General features: G+C 36.4%; 1 protein-coding gene across 3 annotated transcripts in view; it reads right to left on the bottom strand.

Annotated features, from left to right (window-relative positions):
* Positions 1 to 21,198, bottom strand: part of ZNF385D (zinc finger protein 385D) — a 410,633-nt gene that overhangs the window by 326,329 nt on the left and 63,106 nt on the right. For all 3 annotated transcript variants that reach the window (XM_050316496.1, XM_050316486.1, XM_050316505.1), the window contains exon 2: positions 39 to 317. In XM_050316496.1, the coding sequence (XP_050172453.1) occupies positions 39 to 317 (279 nt within the window). The remainder of the gene's footprint in view (positions 1 to 38; positions 318 to 21,198) is intronic.

Raw genomic sequence — 21,198 nt, 5'->3', positions numbered from 1 at the left:
ATCAAAACATGAGCAAAGGTATATATTATAATGCTTACCATTATCACTTTTGAGATTTCCGTTGCTTAGCTGTTTTAACCTCTTCTGATGGGATTTGCCATTGTAGTGGATTTGTGCCTGAGCCGCAGAGTTCAGCTGAATGTTACAAACACTACACAAAGTGAAATTGGTGTGTTTCTTTTCTCTCTCCTTCTTTTCTTCAGTGCCATCAGGTGCTAAATCCTTCTCACCTTCCCTGTCTGGCATAGATGAGAAATCTGAATTGTATGACTGGTTATCAACTGGTAAATCGGGGCTCCACGGCTTCTTCATATTTTCTGGGATGGGAAAAAACATAAGAGAGAAAACTGATGAGTAATACAAAATAATACACAAAAGATAGCTAAATCTGTAAAGCACTAAAAGGTAATTTTTTTTTTTGTATTTTATATTTCAGTGCTATATTTCCACTCACGTATTTTGCTTTCTGTATGCTATTTTTTTTTAGTTCTGCTATGTAACTTGTGTAACTTCACAGCCAAGTGCCCAAAGCTGAGCCCATCAGACATAGGTGTGGTCCCTCTGTGATAAATTATTTAAGAAAGGCTAAAACATGGTACAGTAGCTGAAAAAATGTGACAGAAGCAGTCCTGCAGCCAGTGGGAAAAAAAAGGGTGAGGAGGTACAATTAGCAGAAGAAAAAATACCTTCCCTTATATATTACTTCAGTAGGCTTTAATGCACAGACCTCACCCTTGAGTTTATTATTTAGTAACCCCAGTTACCCCCTCTCCACTTTCTATGAATGCTTTCAAGCACAAGTCTAATCATTTCATAGCTTTTCTCATTTAAAGTAGTTCAAAGACAAATAAACACATTCTATTAGTTTCTTATCTTAGCCTCCCAGGGTTATAACTGAAGGATAGTTAACTTAGATTCAGCTAATATCAGACAGTAATGACTACAGAAATGAGAAGATAATCCCATCTGCAGAACTTCAAGTGATACCAATGTAAAAAAGAGCTTCTGTGATTAAAAGTGAGAAGAAATGGCACAGGTGAAGGAATGCCCTGCACACTGCAAACCTAATTTACTATTCAAGGAGTGCAAAATGTTATACCAACTTAGCATTTTGATGAGACCTTTCTATACCATATAAATGTTTAAACTGCTTGTTCTCCCAGACTTGGTGAATAAATGAAGGTCTAGACGAAGAATCTAATCTATACTTTGAGTGACAAAATTACCACAGCCTTAAATAGGTTGATACTACTTGGTGTCTAATTGACAAATCAGTCAGCCTAGAAACAAAAAACGATTATTAAAGCAACACAAGAAAATGGGCTACATATGTCTTTAATGCCAGATCCAGACAAGGTTCAGTATCTAAAAACAAGCCTAAACAAGCTTTCAGATTTAGGTTTGATAACACCAAAATACTGCAAATGATTCTTCAGATAGCTTCAAATTTTTAAATTTCATCAACTCAACTTTTCACCAGACCTTCCAAGGATATAAAGACATTTACCGCTTTCTGATCAAATCATTAAAAAAACTTTATCTAAAGATTGATTCAGGTATAATATCTTTCAACACTCAAATCAGTTTCAAACTCATTTTTCTGATTTGTTTGCTATCTAATTAACATTGTGTCCTTTCATGCTAACTAAAGCCCATTTCATTTAAGAAAATACAGACACAGGTCTGAGAGAAGCTCTGCACTTGTTGTAGATTAAAAACTCACTCCACTAGTTCTGTCAGTATTATTTCAGCTTTTGTGTATAGTCAACTCCTATATAGGACTGTAGCTGTCAAAAGCAAGAGGTGACAAAACAGGTGAAACAATTCATTCCAAAGCAAAATTACAGAGGAAAAGAAAATCAGCATAAAAGTAGTTATTTATTAAAAGCAAGGTTATTATACAAACAGTGATGACAGGAACTTTGTACAGACAAATCATAACTGTCTGCTAAGACATTATGAGACTGTGGAAGCTTAGGAGAAAACCTGAGGTTTTTTAATAGCAGATCTATAACATATTTTTCCTAATGCAAGGAAGAGTTTTCTCCTGAGGAAGCATCCTCAGTCGATCAACCTCTCAGCCTTCTAGAGATTGCTGGGGATACTGTTCATGCCTAAGATTCATCTGATTCAAATATTTTTAAATTAATAAATTCAGTCTTTAATCAAAGCAGTACAAGAATTAAAATGCTAGCACAATAACACTAGTTTTACTGAATTGCTCTAGATGACAGTAACCTTTCAGTAATCCCAGTTTACATACGTGCTGCACATTAATATATATATAATCTTTTGCATTGAAAGCATTCCCCACTAGAGAGCAGTATGAATTAAAAATTACAATATATCTCTAGACCTATAGTGCTAACCATACAGGCATTAGATTACTGTAATAAAACAGATTTTCCAACCAAGACATAAAGCTTTGTAAGCAAATATAATCTAGTAAATTAAGCATTGTACACCATGTGCATATATGTCTAATTCCTTTTGAAACATTTACACAGATAGGTTGGGAGCTTAATAGTGTATCAGCATGTTATTACATCCCCCTAATATTCCAGTCAACACAGCCTAATCCGTGAGAATCTTATTTTTGGCATATAGAATCTGTCTTGCATTCCAATATCATTCCAGAAAACAAATTACAAAATGCACACTTGCTAAAGGCACATTAAAATAATAAGAGAAATTCTACTGTGGAAAAAAGTGATTTGAGCATCTACCATGTGCTTTCTTTAGAAAGCTGTGACGGTGTTAGAGCTGCAATACCAAGTCTAAGTAACAATTAGGAAAACGGAAGTTTCAGAAATACATTTTACACCACGGTCCATAACCATTTCCTTTACAGATTTCAGTGATTTCTGAATATATGATGGCCCTCCTAAAGGACTAAGGTGAAATATTACACACCAGTGCAAACCACTTGCTGTAAATTTAGCATTACACAGCAGGAATCAGTACGTTGACCAGACACAAACTGATTGGTTTGAGAAAAAAAAAATTCCAAACATGAAGACAAAAAACTTTGTAGAAACAGAAATAGTATTAAAACATCCTGAGTCATTTTTACAATATTTCTTGATGGACAAGTAAATAAAGCTATCAATGGATAAAGAAGCGGGAGATATCTGAGTATAATTTGCTGACATACTTTTAAAATACAATCTACCACTTCAACTATTATTATTAGAGAAATGAGGAAAAAACATATCAAATCCATAAAATCTTTTAAAGATCCATCAGTGTTTAAATCAACACAGATGCAGTCTACTTCATGAGAGCAGCAGGTGTTCAGCTCATGCATGCATCATTGCATACTTCTGTTTTCTGGAGTGAAATGTTTAGGCAGCAATTTTGATTGATGAAGGCAAGGAAAAGAATGCTTAGTTTATCCTATTGGAAAATTACATGGAATATGTTTAAAAGAAAACATTGTAATCTTCATTTTAAAAGCAATTTTTAATTGCTGTCTGTGTCTTATTGATTTGATCCTATGTGAAAACAGATAGGTTTTTAATGAAAACCCTCTTTCCGTGCCATCATATTATAGAGTTCATCTTGACTGTACTGGCTGCATATCTTTTAAAGTCATCTGTTTTGCAGAAAACTTTTTTCCCCCTAAAAGAAAGTTAGCTTCTCAATTTTAGGGGCCCTAATGAAGCCTGCAGTGAACTAGAAATGAGTGAACAATGGGACCAAGATCTCAAAATTTCAAGCCAATTTAAATAGCACTCTAGATAAATGCCTACATTTATTTTCCCTGGGACTCTGAACTCAATTTTGGCTCAATGTTACTTACCAGTAAAATGAACTTTGCATGACATTATAGCTTTGTGAAGTAGAAAACTGTCCCATGTGGAAAACCAGCAAAGCTACAATTTGTGGTATTTGCTGGCTCAGACAACAAAGCTATTGCCTGGGGATTTCTCTTCTTAAATGTGCTTGAAGGTAAGGGATTAGAAATCACATCCTTCCCATGAAACAATGCTTACCTTCTTAGCCAATGGCATGCTTTCTATTCAAGAGTATTGAAAGGAAACTTTGCTCATTTGTATTAGAACTAATTGTTCTGTTACCAGACTGTGTTACCATCATAGAACTGCACCAGTCACTGTGACTTTGACTCAGTGTACGTAATACTGAAATGTGTTGGGTATATTCAAGAGGCCAACAGAGGATATGAATCCCAGAGTAAGAGACCACTATGTACTTAAGTCAGCTGCATTGAATGCAGACCTCTTGCCATGGGTGAATGACCCAGCTCAGTCTGGAGAAGTAAAGGCCTCAGGGGAACCTTGGAGAAACCTTCCAGTATCTGAGGGGTACAAGGCAGCTCTAGAGGGACTTTTCACAAGAGCCTGTAGTGACAGGAAAAGGGGGAATGGCCTTAAACTGAAGTAGGATATGTTTAAATTAGATACTAGGAAAAATTTCCTTATTATAAGTGTGGTGAGGCACTGGAACAGGTTGTCCAGAAAGACTGTGGACTCCCCATCCCTGGAGGGGTTCAAGGCCAGGCTGGTTGGGGCTTTGCTTAACTTGGTCTAATGAAAGGTTCCCTGCCTATGGCAGGAAGGTTGCAATTAGGTGATCTTTAAGATCCCTTCCAACACAAATCTTCCTATGAGTCTGTAGATCTTAAAGAATATCCCTTGTGTACTCCCCAGCAGGTTGCTACAACAAATACATTCCTGTAAGAGATGAAGGACAGAAAATACGGACAGGGCATTAAGGATAAAAGTTCACTAATTACAATATTCAGGATCTTCTAATATTTCTTTTCAGAACTGTGAAAAGCATTTAAGTAGCAATCATCAAAGATGCAGATGTTTGCATTTCTGCTACTCATCCCTAGACTCTGTAATTACTGTAGAGTCACCAAGAAGGCCTATGGAGAGTCATCTCACTATGAAACTAAATAATAGTTTATGACTAAATCATAAACTCAAGTGTTTTGTTCTCAGTAACATGTATTCCTCTTCCTTTGCAGATGTCTGTTCTGTAGATGTAAAGTTAGACAGGATGAATCCTGCTCTGCCTGTCGTAATAGCCATTAAAAGGACTGAATTTTGCAGGTAATAATAATAATACTTGGGTTTGAGATATCAAGTGATAACAACAGATATCGACAGATATCAGCTGCTTTGAAGAAACTGTTGTTAGTGCAATGTTTAAAAGAGAAAAAGAAAAAAGAGAAAAAGAGAGAAATATTGATCAATTATCAACATTCACTCTCTAATCATCACCTTGTCAGTTTTCACATACTAGGGGAACGTTACTGGCATGCTACACAAAAACACATCTCTGGTAATAACTGGACTCTTCATATCTTCTCAAACATCATAAACTTGGTGCTCTATCTTTCAGTTGATAGGACATCACCAGCTGATGAAAGTCATGGTAGCAGGGTCATCTTTGCATCAGCATTTAAGAATCTCTTTCACACTGTGAGCCAATCTGTGTGACAGGAGCCTTCTCAAAACTGGTATCTCTATGCTAAGGTCTTCCTATTTACCCATTATGCTACTTGAAACTCCCTGCTGTGTTGGGTACTTGTGACATCTTTATCAAAAAGACAGTGACAGCTAACTTGCCTTTGCAACCTTTAATTGACCTCACTGGATAAAACGTTGGCTCTAGAAACTTGTTCCTGGGAGAAGCTTAATGTAATCATATTGCCATCTATTTTATATGGGGGGAGGAGGAGTGGGGGGAAGCAGGGCCTGAGGGCGGGATCAGAAATACGAAAATAAAGTACCTTTTGCTGTTTCCACCCCATTATCACTGAATGATGTGATCCCAACTCTGTAGCCTTCCAGTTTTGATCACGGTTGCACCTGCTCCTGGTTTTGAGCCCAGAGCGATTTAGGTCATGAATGGTCTGTTCTGCACATCACTGCTGTGGCACTTACAAACGTAAAACAGGAAGGACTAACAACAGCAAAGCGTTGAAAGGTCACTCACGGTGAAAGCACTGCATCTCCGAAACACAGCTCCCTCCCAAATGACCCCAGTAACCTTCAGGATACGCTTCAGGACTCATCTGTTTTCTCTGGATGGATGAATGAACGTCATTTCAGTGGAAGAGCTACTGTGGAATGGGAATCTACCGGGATCTGAAATGCTTTTTAGAAAACAATTGATTTTTCAGCACCTCCTTTGTTCTGAGCCTTTTAGATGAAATTCAAATACAAAATGGTATATAATAAAATTTGATGTGAAAATCTGGAAAATATATGCATTAGGTAATTTTACACTGTTGGGAGGCTTTTCTACTATGAGTTTTAGGACTGTAAGAATAATCACTCGCTTCTAAAAAGCAAGGAAGAGTTTGTCAGGTCATACACCCAAGAGCTAAATTACTAGTCAGTGATAAAACTGTAGATAAAAGTCAGTATTTTTTCTTGCTGTCTAACTTATACAGTGCAGATCACATCACATTTGAAGCAACTATTTACCAAATTTTCTCTATAAAAATTCCACACAATATACAGTAGAAGAGGTATCTTGAGAGGGGAAAAAAAGAAAATAAAAAACAAGTCACGGAGAGAAACATCTTCTTTTCTTGTTTACTTTTTCTCCGTATGCTTCCAGCTCCTCCCAGCTCCCACCAGCTAGCTGTTATACCACTTCAATCATCCATGTGAATAATAAGAAAATCATCATCATCATCATCATCTCAGACGATTTTTGTGAAATTTAAGAGGAAAATAATCTCATAAGCAAAAAGTGCATCAAGTGAAAGAAATAAAGTCAGGTTTTCCTCACATGTTGGAATGAGGTAAAATGAGATTGAGTCTGTGTCCTGAGACTCCTCCTAAGAAATACATCTCTGCAGACTGAATTCTATAAGAATAGATGTTTATCCATTTGAAATAGACTCATTGTATATTTGTATATCTTGAGCAATAGCACAGAAGATAAAAGCCTGGGCTTTTGTTTTGCTCTGCTGGGAGAGCACTTAAATCTTTCAGGAAAGGCTGCATTTCAATACCGCATCAAATGAACAAACCCTGGCCTATCTCCCATCACAGCCACATGCACCACAAGATCCTAAAGGAACTTATAGATGAACTAAACAGAAAAAGTTCACAATTTCTTGGTTCAGCAGTTCCCTTGTGCCAGAAGCAACCAACAGACATCTCATAGTCTCAGAATATACTGCAGTCAGTTTTTTAATTGAGTTCTATAAAAAGAACTAAGCACTAATCAACACCATATGTTATTCAATTAGCTAGTAATACATATCTATTTCTCAAGCCTGTGCTAACATAATGGAGCACTTTGGGTGGTTTGGAACTATTTAAAGGCCAAGTAATTAATTTGCAAACATTAGCTTCTAAAATCTGAGAAGTACTACTGTGATGACTTAAAAGCCATGAAAACTCCCTCATTTGCTTTGTATTCAATCTGTTTTCAGAAACAGATCTTGTGAAAACAAAGATTTCTGCATAAAACAGGGCCAATTAAAGGCACGGGTTCACCTATGTGTCTGGTACCCAGGTCCTGAGGGATGCTCTTTCCATGCAGGCAAGGGGAGCAGTTTGAGTTTCATCACCTCCCTCTCCACCAGCAGTACATTGCGGTACAGACCTTGCACATGAGGCAGTAACTAACATGGTAAATGGCATAGCTAGCAAAGCTATGAGGGCTCTGCTTACCAAGAAAATTTGTTGTTGTCAAGCAACCTGAAATGCATTATTTTTTCCATATTCTTGATTTCCGCATTTGGAAATTGTACTCACAGCCTCAAAACTCCTGTCAACAGCACTCAGACCTGACTGGGCTCCAACAGAAGGGACAGAAGCATCCAATTGTAATTCAGACTGCCTCTGCTAGACAAAATCTTGGTTTTAGCAGTATTTTTGAGAAGATAGGCAGTCTACACAGGTTTTTAAGGGAAGGGGAAAACAGAATAGGGAATTCGAATCATAGAATCATTTAGGTTGGAAAAGATCTTTATGATAATCAAGTCCAAGCATTAACCCTGCACTGCCAAGCCACCACTAAACCATGTCCCTAATTGCCAAATTTACAAATCTTTTAAATAACTCCAGGGATGGTGACTCCACCACTTTTCTGGGCAGCCTGTTCCAATGCTGGACAGCCCTTTCAGCAAACAAATTTTTCCTAATACCCAATCTAAACCTCTGCTGGCACAACTTGAGGACATCTGTAACTTGTTACCTGGGAGAAGGATCCCCACCTCGCAGGAACAAATGACAGGTAATTATAGAGAGCGATAAGGTCCTCCCCTCAGTCTCCTTTTCTCCAGGCTAAACCACTCCAGCTCTCTCAGCTGCTCCTCAACAGATTTATGCTCCTTCACCAGCTTTGTTGCCCTTCTCTAGACACATTCCAGCACTTTAATGTCTTTCTTGTAGTGGAGGAAGCCCAAAGTGAACACAGGATTTAAGGTGTGGCCTCACCAGTATGGAGTACAGGGGGATAATAATTTCCCTAGTCCTGCTGGCCACACTGTTTCTGATATAGGAATATTACTTTTGATTTCATAGATAAAAATCCCTTCTTTCAATCTCTCTGGATTAACTACCAGATGTGAAATCAGCCTACAACCTCTCATCCAGATATTCTACACATGCCAGATATTCTGTAAGTGCCATATTCCACCTTAAATATCTTTACTTTTCCTAAATATCCAGTCAAAATTTTACCTCAGCAAAAAGCAAGAGCATGAACAGCTGTTTGGGCAAAATGAGCAACTCATTTTTGCAGACAAGTAAGTTCCATTTTTAACACTCCAATACAATCACTAACTACCACTGGATCCAAGTAGGCAATTTTTAAAATTAAGTTTCATTTAGTGTTTGTGACTAGTTTGCTGACAAGTTATCTCTTTAGACACACAGTCACTTTTTATTTTCTTTTGAGGTTAAGTATTTTAGTAATATGCTGATGAAAATAAATCTACAAAATGAAACAGAAAAAGAATTAAAGGCAAGCCACATGAATAAATTCTGTGAGAATTCTGGGGTTTGGGTTTTTTGTTGTTTTTCTTTTTTGTTTGTTTTTTAAAGAATCACGAAAACAACCACCACTTCCCCCGAAAAACCAACATTACACAATAAAGAATGATTATTTTCAGAAAGGCTGTTCAAGCCCTAAAATCTTTGCTATGCAAAAAAACTGCAGCCATCAGACATGAAATAAAATAAACGGGCAATAAGTGTAGTGACAGTGGGGAAGAAAAAGTCTGGGGTTTTTTTCCTCTTTTTTAATATAAGAAATTTCAGAAATTATTATTTTCTTGTAGTTTGAAAGAAAATTTCTAAAGATTTCCAGGGTTCTATGATTAGAATTCTCAAAATCATCCATAGTCCTAGGAAATACCAATATTTACCACATAAAAAACAATTAGATGCCAAAAGTTAGAAATCAATCTCCCCCTCCTTTTGGTTATATTTTAGTTTTAGGGAACTACTGTGTGGGTATTTTTAAACAAAAGACCTTTAAAACACAAGAAAATTAGAAGACCCAAAGAGCAATGTTAGTGCTACAAAAAGTTACCCTTTTGCCCTCCTGTAAGTGCATTTCTACAAGCAATTTTATGTGGGGAAAAAAAAAAAAGCAAGCTTGAGGAATTAGTACTTGTGTTGTATTTTCACAGAAGGAATCTCTCTTTTTTTTCAGATTATAAATGCTCATTATAGAACATTCAGGTACTTCAAGCAGCATTTACAGCTATAGGGCATTTTTAGGTGGTTTTTTTTTTTTTACTATGTTATTGCTTCATTACACCCACTGGGCCATTTAATGTTGAATTTAATGGAGAGCAGATCATTTTCCTAGCAATGCAAACACATCAAGGTGAAAGTCTGTTGTGTTTGAAAAGGTTAGCAGATGTTTTTGCATGTGTATGTGAAAGTTATTGTCACTGATTTTATTCTTCAACCTTTGGATTGCACTTCCTTTAAAAAAGATGTGTTCGGTAGTGCATTCATGGTAATATGAACATAATTCCAGCTAGTTTACAGCATGTGTTTTTTTGGGGTAGCTTTTAAAGTTTTAGTTGAGAAATACAAACATATTGTATAGAACTTAAAGAACATATCCCCTCTCGTGGCTTGACAAACAGTGTGTTTGTTATTGTCTCCAAGGCTGATATAATAGTTTTACACATCAACTGTAAATTTACCTCAATCTCTTCATCAATATTAGGGATCTAAAAATAATGCCTAGCAAATCAAACTATCCTGGACACATACTGGCAAAAAAATCTGAAAGACAAATTGGGAGATCTGGACCTATTAATGTTTCCTTGGGATGACACAGTGTCCTAGCTCAGCAGCTAAAATCTTTTGTTACAGTCACACAAGGCCAATGCAGAGCCTTACTTATGCAGCTGGGGAATTATTTTAACACAAAGACTATCTGTCTGTGTCACATTTCTAATAACCTTTTCATCACAGCACCCAGATGTAATGCATTTATAGAAATGCTTATGCATCAAAAATAAAAATGTGCAAAAGGAATCTAATTACTGGATAGAGCAACTGGCATGATTTATTTTTTATTTGGGATAAATTCAGGTGATTCACTATTAGTGAATGTAAATATATTTTCAAGGCATGATTGCTATAATCCCACAGGGTGTGTGTATATGTATGTGGCAGTGTACATCCAGGAAAATCTATCATAAACTATCAGGATCTAAGAGGACCTATCGGGCAATGAGATATTTATTGCACTAACTTTTTCCCTGCATTGCTTTCCCATGAGTGTAATTCACTGCTCTGTTGAATTGTGTGGAAAATGAAGGTAGGGCATATCAGGAAGAATTTGCTTGTATTTCTTATAATGAAATTATAATTTCTTATAAACTACACACATGAAAATAGCTTTTAAGGTAAGTAAAAGGGGAGGTTTGAAATTATTTCTGTAAGTGCTTATTGATCCAAGATCTCTGAAATATGTCAGCTATTAGCAAATTGGACATATACAGTTCAACAATAAAAATATGGAAATACAGGAAAACATGGACAAAGTAGGGACCACAAGTCCATACCTCCCTCTAGAGCCCAAACAGCTATTCCACTTTTCTTGTAAAAATCAGCCCCTGTTTGAAATTAGTGATTGTACAAGGTATTCCAGGAGTCTCTTCCAGAATCTAAAAAACTTCCAAAGAGGTCCAGGAGCTTATTGAACACATTTATCATTGACGGTGCCTTAAAAATGCTAAAAAAAAAATAAAAATAGTCATCTAAAACAGGAAAGATTTGGTTTTCCAGTTTTGCAGAAATATGTATATTTTTATACATCTTTTCTGTGAAAAGTTGTCCTGGACCACCACCTTCAGGATTCCATCACATTATTTTTCTATTAGGCTTTATACAGCATGCCTTGCTTATAAGGCATCAATGCTTATTTCTGAAACATCCTTCTGTGATTGAATGTATTTCTGAAAATGAATCATGGGAAGTATGGGAATAATACCATGCACACAGAGAAAGTAAAATAGCTGATGCACTCCAGCCTTCTCTGGAAGACCTTTACAGCAGCACTTCTCTGCAGCAAGTGCTCATAGTGCAGACCCAGAACTGCTGCTCTTGGAAAGTCTGAGCTCCACCACTGTGATCTGCAAAAAACTACTGCTGCTGAGTGTATAAAACATTTCCAGCTTCACTGGCCATCTGCAACATCTCTCAACCCAACAGGGTAGTCTGAAAATGCTGAAAACCTCTGAGAAGTCATGCATGGTAGAATTCAAAGCTCTGGAAGACTTGTGAAGTTTCTTCCTTCAGGCACGCTGATTCAGATGAAGCAGTTTATAAACTCTTAAAGGTAGAACTAGTTTATAAAATCCCTGGGATTTGACTAACCACTTAATTTTTCAGAATAACAGCTCAACTTTGCATTAAAATGTTCGTTAGCACTAAAAGTAATTTGAGACTGCTGAATAACATATATATGATATTTTCAGGAATAATTCCTTTTGAAACATAATTTTATAACAAAAGCTTAGGATACTCCACAAAATGTTAAATTGTCCGATATTGCAAGGTTTTTTATCTCAGAATTACCTTCTCTGATTCACTTCATCATTTAAAACACTGCAGGTCACAGGACACGTACATAACTTTGATTTAAATGAACTTTCTTTGAGAAGTTAGACAAGTGTTAAATACAATGGTAGTAGCGACCCTTAGCTACTGACAGAGCTTTGCAGCATGGTGCTCTTTCCTCTAAAAAACTCCAGACATCTAACTGAATCAGTTTTCCTGAAATGGCAAGATAAATATACTCCTACACATGTGGGAGTACATTGTCAGACGTACAGATTGACAGACAGACACTGAAGGCTGTGGCATTACACTGGCATAAAAACGATGCAAGAAAAGCAGAACCAGATTCCCATTTTCCTTTCAACTAAGGGAAATTCATCCAGTGATTTCAGCATCTCAGCAGTCACCATAATTTCTGCTGTTCTTGCTAGGTATTATAGAAACTGTCACTTTTTAAATTTATGGTATCTTTTACAGCTTGGGTTAAAGAACACTTAAAGCACTTTCAGTGTTTGATATACCTCTACTCTAGAAGAATAGAAATGAGATTCCTTTATTAATTTAGACTCAGACTACCAGGCTATTCACACTAGCAGTCTCAGAGAATTTTAATGGGATTACCTGCATGAGTAAGAACTTCTTACATGACAAAAATCAGAAAAGGGAAACCTTTAATGATTAAAAAGTACAAAGACTACAATAGCTAAAACTTCACTGTTGAGTGTATGACTCACAAAGCTGCAATTCATTAAGTGAATAGTCAATGCACATGCAACCAATCAGTTTGTTTTAGATATCAGACAAGATCTATAAGGTAATAAATATCCAAACAATGTCAACTTACTACTTCAATTGTAAACCTCTATACTGAAAGGTTTGTTTCTTCCCTGAAGTTTCTTCTTTGACAGGAGAAAAATTGTCAAATTATGGGCAACTAAGTTAAAAAAATACATTTCTCAATACACATTCATTTACTTTTGCTTCATTTTTATGGCAATCCATTTGAAATCTTTGTCACAGAGTCATATGAAGAGTAAACCCTGCACGTAAGCAAAGCCATTAAAAGCACAGCCTAAAACCAAACAACTGAACAAGTGACCTTCCCCTAAGCCACTGCACTCTTCAGACTACTCCGTCCCACCCTCATTTCCCTAGTTTAGACACAATCATCATAATTCTACTTAGCACTACTTAAACTATTTAAATCTGGCCCAATAATGCCATTTGCAACCAACATTCACTGTCAGGAAGCAAATGGGAATGGCTTACCATGCAGTGTAGCAGTGTTATCCACCTCAGCATGCCTTGCTCCTACAGTACAAACACATCTGGAATCAACACACACTCACTGTCATCAACTGCTTTTCACAAATCACTTGGTTATTGATCACTACACATCACTCTTCATTGACTGGACCTCATTCTGCATTACTGCGTTCTTGCCGCTGCAGCAAATTCTGAAACTTCCATTGCAAGGAGAATTCACACACAAACCAAAGCAGTGATCATTTACACTGAATACTTATTATATCAAGCCTTTTGCAGGGTCCTGCATTTATCTAAGAAAAATTCATTTGTCCATTACAGTTGCAAATTCTTTACCCAGAAGTAAACAGAAAGAAGGGCTGTTTTGTATCACATTATTATTTATATATTTACTATTTTATAACAGACACATTTTTGCAATGTTGAAGATTTAAAGACCTATAACACACAAATAAGTAACAACAGGGCTTCAGGAAGGTAACTGTTCTGAATGGCCACCAACCACTTGGGAGTCTGCAAGAACTTTTCATGAAATATCATCTGCCACAAAGCACACTTTCTGTCCTGCCAACTAACTATAACTCTTATGTGGGATAAATGACTTCAAGGATAGGAAAGTTTCAGTTATTGCATGCACTTTTATAGAAATCAAATCATACATATATTCATATAGATACACAGATACACTGTGTATACTGATACACTGTATAGCCAAGACTTTTGAAAGAGGTATCAATAGAGTCATGTAAGCAAGTCATTTGGGGTCAAAAACACCAGAAATTTTCTCTCTAAGAACTTGGCCAAAAATCAACATTTTTGGCACAAATGAATTGACAATAGTTTTTCAAATTTCCTTTCAAAAACTTAAATTTTAATGAGAAAGAAGAGCAGCAGCCTCTGAGTCTTCTGGCCCAAGAAGCACCGAGTCACTAAATTTCAAGTTTTGTATTGTACAAAAGTGTTGGGATCATGATTGCTGCACGATGGACACGTGAATGGCATGTGCCAGGTGCACGCCTGATGCATGTTTGCCACGTGATTACCATGTGCTGGACACCTGAATGTCATGTGATTGCCACCTGGTAGGTGCCTGATTACTGCCACTTATCACTGCTAGTATCACAATCACCAACTAACAGGTCTTATGGTGGGAAACAAAGCAGCCACCAGTCTTCCTCTGCTGTTGCCACTTCAACCATCAAGAGAGATGTCAGAAGGTGGGTGGATCTCCTATGGGGGCAAGACTACTAAAATCACAAGTGCTTCAGTGACAAAGCATGAAAGGAAAGAGAGCAGCCAAGATATGTCTAAGTTTCACAGGGTCACAGTATTTTGTCACAGCTGTGAACATAGCAACGGATTTTCTTCTCCTGAGAGAGCATTTTGTCAACAAGGGGATTAGCTGGCAAATGATGACCCAAGATCCTTTCATTTCTGCCTGCAGGAGCCTTTTGCTCACCACAGAGATAAAAAGCAGCAACCTTGACAAAATATACAATCAAACATGGTAAATTCTGGCATAAAAACAACATGATGAATCCAAGCTATTCCAACCCTGAGCTTTCCTTTCATGCTAACTTTGCAGAGTTGATCCTTCAGACATGAACTTTTGGGCTCCACGGACTTGCAGGAGTAATGAAAGAAGCAGAGGACCCAGAAGCAGCCACTTTATAAATGTTACCTACCTTCACAACCAGTCATATTTCTGAGCATGTACTCAAGGGCTTTCTGCTTTCACCATGTGGAACAAGAACCAACTCTACTAACAGTTCATCAGTGAAGACGAAGGAAAAAAAGAAGATTAAAAAAAATTGTGTGTATGTGTGTATATATATATATATACACACACATATATATAAAGAAATGTAGCTATAGGAAATCCACTTTGCTATTTTAGATTTTATATTGGTAACAGGTTTGGTGTCCATTAATAACAGTAACTGCGAATTGTGGGACATTGGGATCTTTGAACCACATATCAGGATTATGCCAAGGAGTGCATCATAAGGCTGAGCTTTAGGAAACTCACGAAGTCCAAACTCATTTTCTTGACAGACTCATGGGCTGTCTCCCTGCTGATACTCAATTTGATTCTGATTTCTTCTTTATGAGTAGCTCAGCATTAAACTTGTCAGCAACATTCAGTCCACATTTTTAACAAATTTAATGTCCTTAAGCCATGCAACCCACTGAAGCCCATTAGTTTCTCATGCTTACTTCCACACTCAAATTCACATTTGTTCCTCACTCTACTTTTACATCATTTCCACTAAGCTGACTTGTTTGTCCCAACTCAATGTTGGTAATCATTCACATAATTTTCCCCTAAAAATACTGCAAAGACATCTTTATTCCTGGAGCACTAATTTCATCCTGCCAGTTTCTCATCCAGAACTGACTATTTACATTAGGCTGCAGAAAAGTCCTGTCCCACCATGCTTCCAATTACTCCAACAGCACCAACCACTTCCATGCTGTGAGATACAATCCCTCTTCTCCAAGCTGATTCATTACACAGAACTATTCATCACAGAAGCTCTTCATCAGACAAAGAAGGATCCTCCTATAAAGATGAACAGTCTTATTATATTCATAACTTTAGATATTGTATCAGCACCATAGACAGAAAAGAAGAAGCAGAAAAAGAATATTCAGCTTAGAATTGCATTGTTACAAAGCCTGAAGATCTCTCACTGCCATTGCAAAAGGTATATTTTCTCAAAGTACACAGAAGGAAACATGTGCCATTTAAAAAAAGGAAATGGGTTGGAGAGAGTGCCTACAGAGACACAACAGAGACCAAATCTTCCTGAACTCACAAATATAGCAGAAATATCTTTAATTTAAATACATTATTAGAATAGAAGACCAAGATGTAGATAACATGAAGCACTATAATATTTAAGCATTGGAAACAGCAGCAGAATTGGGAAAATAAGATGCACACACTGTTAAATTTTCTTTATTTATCTGTAGGAGCTTAAGGAAAATATCTTACAGAACAACACTCAGTGCTGCCAGCAGCGACCTTGTTGAAAGCTTTTTACTGTATCTGTAAATCTTGTATAACTCCTGTCTGCATCCGGATAAAAACACTTTAGTCAATCATGCAGTTGCCAAGTGAAACTTGAATTTAAGCTTTCAGGCTTCCTAACTTAGAGCAGATTCTAACACTAATGGACAATTTCTCTACTTTCTTTCCAGCCTTCCTCTGCTCTGTTTCTCTTTCTTTTCTACAGAACTTTATTTTTCAGAGGTTACTGTGGTTTAAAGGAAAACTGAAAACTTTTGTTGTTTGAATATCATAGGGATATTTATTAGCATGATGTTATGTCTAGCATGAAGAGAAATTCAGAAGCATATTTCACAGTCTCTTGTTCCCTTCTGTTTGGTATTTAAGGAGAAAATATATTAGAAGACTATTTGATTTTCTGCCCCTTTGGAATTCAGTAGGAAAAGATACCACAAATAGCCCATATAAATGGCAGACAAGTTCACGATCATTGCAATCTAGTGCTTGCTATCTAGGAAGAACAACAAATCCTAGATATGCCCCAAACATAAAAGGTAGATGCTTAAAAAAAAGCTTAATTTTGAACTTTGGATATAATATTTTAAACTGAAATTATGACACAGAAAGAAACTCTTCTGAAAAGGTGATTTATTCCTCAGTCTCAGTGGTCTTTCCCAAGAAACTACTGAATAATCACTATGACTAATATTTTTCTTTACAGTGTCTGTATCTGCTAAAGAGATATTTTTTGGCCATTAATAAAGCTTTGACAAGAGGATTGTATTTTTTGTACCATATCTTCTTAAGGGATAAGAATTTCAAAATGATGCTCAAACTGAACCTAAAAACAAAACAGAAGACCTGTAATTAGTATGCTCTGTTGACTGTTCTAGTCTAACTTACATAGGTAAGTCTGCAATTTCTAAAAAAGCAATCCCTATATAATAATTAAAATTATATTCAATCATAAAAACAATATTACATAAGGGGAAAGTGCAAATACATTTCAGTAGCCACACGAACTTTTAAAATAATTACAAAACAGTTGGCCATTTTGTGGTAAAAAGTACAGAGTCATTATAAATATGAAATTATTGGACTAAGACATTTATTCAAATGCATTCACCATACAACAATACAACGTGTCTTCTAAATCTGTTGAAGAGATTTGAAATCCCTTTATTGCTACTGTAACGTGCTACGCAGAGCCTTCTGCATTGCTGGAAGTATACTTTGTTCTTTAAACTATTCAATTAATTAGCCAATATTTGTTTAGTGCTTTGGACATGTAAAATTCTCCAAAACAGTTGAGAGCTATTACCAAAACAGGGTGGGACAGACTTTTGTTTCTTTTCAGATATTTAAGAATTATCTAACAACTGAGAAGTTAGTAATGTGAGTAATAGGTTGAGTACAGGTACTTCACAGGAAATGTTTTCCATAAGAATTATGGTTCAAAATTAGAAAACTAATTATTTCTTCTAAACTGTTTCCAGGATTTTGTTTCACTGATTAAATTCTGGAAAATATTCCTGAATGTTCCTCAACCCATCTGAAGGACAACTGTATCTGTCTTGGCAAGCTCAGAAAATGCAGAAAATCTGAGTGGCCTGCACAGGGGCCAGAGTTCAGGTCGGGATTTTGTAAGCTCAGGCAGCCCTACAGCAAGGAAAACATTCCTAACATTTGAAAACTAAAACCAGTGCAAAGAGAGACTAACCAGAACTTCTGCTGGAACAAAGAGGTGATAAGCTGCACAACAGGAATCACAATCCATGGTGCCTATGCACTCATTTCTCTCCTTACCCACCACGCACCGTGCCGCCCCGAGGCAGGAGCTAAGTGCGGATGGGTTAGCAGATGAATCATTCCCTGACCTCCTCTCAGGCATTTCCATGGTACACTAAACACCGCTCACAATGCTGTCAATATCATCTACCAAAGACCAAGGCACACCCACACACGTACACAGCGTATATCCCAGCAATAACATCACAATCAGCAGTTCCCTCGATCTGAATCACCTTAGGCCTTCAATTGAAACAAAATTAGTTTTATAAATGATTGCTTATTGTTTATACTCTAGTAAAGAAGTTGAATTAGGCTTATTTTACTTGTATTTGTATGCAGTATTTCCATTGTTGACATTTCCAGAGTTGTCTGAACTCTGTATAAATCAATAACCCCACTGCGTTTAACATCATCTTCTACAAAAAATAGGAACCCTGCTCACTTCTAAAGAGACCGTTTCAAGTATGGTTACTTCGCAGAAGAGCATACCATGCATGTTTTCCAACACAAGCACAACATCCAAATCGACTAGGAAAGGGCAAGAAAAGAGGATTTACATCAGCAAGTCAATACTCTGACATGCCATCTTCCTAACTCCTGCTTTTTTATAACAGAAACACAGGTCAGAGATAAGGACTGAGGACCAAAGACACTTTTCTAACACCGAAAGTTTATTTAATCCTTCACTTAGAATTCAGTAACCAAATGTTACTGGATATGTAAAAATCTCCAACCAAATCACTGGGGAAAAGCCCAGAAAAAGTGAACATCAACCCTCTTCAGAAATTGAAACTCAGGACTTTGGGGTCCAGCACACATTTATCTTTAATTTCTGTGAGTTCACATATTCAGAGTTTTTATTTGATTTACAAATTCTTTCCAAATCAAAAACATAAAAGAGAAGATAAGGAGAGCATACTAAATTCTGTCCAGTTTACCAACCTTGTTAAATTTGGGCTTGCCTTGTTATGTGTTGAAACACAATTCACTTGCTCTAATATTTCATTATAAAAGTCTTTAATGAACTTGCTCTGAATCTAGCAACTTGATTTAAAACACATTAAATCCAAAGTAAAGGCTCTCAGAAAAGAAGAAAAAAAAATAATTTGAATTGTTCAGATACTAAAGACATCCAACATGCCTCAGTACACATCAATTCTTCTATGTCAGCACTTAACAGCAATAATAACACTCATTTTAGGTATCTTCGTGAAGACTAAGAGTATTCCAGCAGGTAGTTTCAAGGACAGGACTTTCATCCTCTGCCTTGGTATCGTAAATTTAAAAATAGCGAAAAGCAAGGGGCCCCTTTCTGCCTTTTTAAGAAGGCATTTCCATTAATTATTTACTAACCAATCAAAAAACAGCTCTTCCCTCAAATCATAGCAAATCTGTGACAAAAGCAAGCTATAAAAATAGAGAAAATTAATAAACTTTGGGAGAACTTAATTGTATGTCACAGTATAATGCAGATGCGACATGAGTTCTCCTGCAACCAAGAGTTTGTTTGGTTGTTTCATTACTTAAGTTCCCTCCTGTTTTACTGAAAATAATAAAGTTGCTTGAGACATAGGTCTAGGTTGCATTGTTCCTCTTTCTGGCAATTATTCACAATTCTTCCTTTTTTGAGAGAATATGAAGTGATATTAAAGTGGGAATAGTGACCCAGAGAGTATAGTATTAGCCATGTTCCCATAAAACACATTCACACAAGGAGTATAAAATTTGTACTAACATAATACTTTCTAAAGCGTGCTACACTCCACACCTTTTTGGGAAAACTGGTGATTGCATGTAACATTTAATCAAAGACTCACTCTACTGTAAAACATCGATTTCTCTTCAATTTTCCACTTAGTAATTCAAAAACTCTTTTGAATGTCAATGCTGGTAATTTTTGTGCTGGCTACAACTTGGTCAGAATTTAAAAAAAATCATTAGCATATTAATAACTTGGTGCCTCTAAGGGATATTTAGTTGGTCCTACATCAGAAAAAGAACCTTGTCTTTCAGCCCTAATCTTAATTACAATGTGATTATAATTTGCCACAATTTCCTAGTTTCCTCCATTTCAATTTGTTGAGGGGGATTTCTCAATGGGCAGCATGAAGTACTGTCATAGTCCTAAGGAGAGCAGCTCACTGAGAAATGGTCACATTCATTAAGATGTAGAAAGGAAAGCCAAGAACATACACATGCAAATAAGAAAGTGGAAATTCTCTAAACAGAACTGCAAGAGGAAGTGACATTGGCAAAATGGAGTTGCATTTATTAAAATACAAGTAGGTGTCTGGGAGTAGCTTTTTAGACTTTATAATATGTTCTATTCTTTTCTATTATAAATCAACTTATTCATCAGGTTTCGTGCAGTATCTCAATCCTTTTTCAACCTTAGCAGAGTAAATGCTTTAAGACATGAAGAGAAAGAAAACTTATGTCCACATTTTTGCACAAAACAATTATTGCTCATATACACATTCTCATGTATGCCAATCAAAGGTATACTCATTACCAAGGTTTTTATTATTTTGTGCTGTTAAGAAATGGATCATAAAGATTATATCTAATAGAAGAAAGTGGATATTTACGATAAATAATGGTGGTTTCAATGTCTATTGTTTTATTTGAAGGAACAACATACAAATCCAGAATTTTGTACAAAACTTCTAACATTTTAATATTCTGTTTCTTTTTTCTTTTTGATCCTTATGAAGGATTTTTAGGAATTTCCAGATCTTCTGCATTCATACATGTAAGTCTTGAACAGAAGTGAGGTGTTCAAAGGCAATTTTCAATAGCATAGACAATCTTGAACCTGTCACTATGTATAGGGAATAGCATAGCACATCTGTTTCAGCAGAGTATTCATAAATTCAGCTCATATTAGGAGTAGAGAACACTCAGATGCTTGTTGAAGTGGCCCACATTTTTCATGTCCTTATGCAATGGTATGTTCCTGTATTCATGCAATTTGTGCAGCTGACCTAAAAAATTACACCAATCATGGAGTTTTGACTCACCTTAGTACCTCACCTTTACCTTGCAAGAAACTGAAATGCTGCTTTGGAACTTACTCAGCAAGAAAAATTTAAAGACTAAGCA

This window comes from Myiozetetes cayanensis, unplaced genomic scaffold (assembly GCF_022539395.1).
Source record: "Myiozetetes cayanensis isolate MyiCay16 unplaced genomic scaffold, myiCay2020 scf1, whole genome shotgun sequence".
Lineage (NCBI taxonomy): Eukaryota > Metazoa > Chordata > Aves > Passeriformes > Tyrannidae > Myiozetetes > Myiozetetes cayanensis.
Note: the sequence above shows the minus strand (reverse complement) of the source record. Positions and strands in the feature narration are given on the sequence as shown.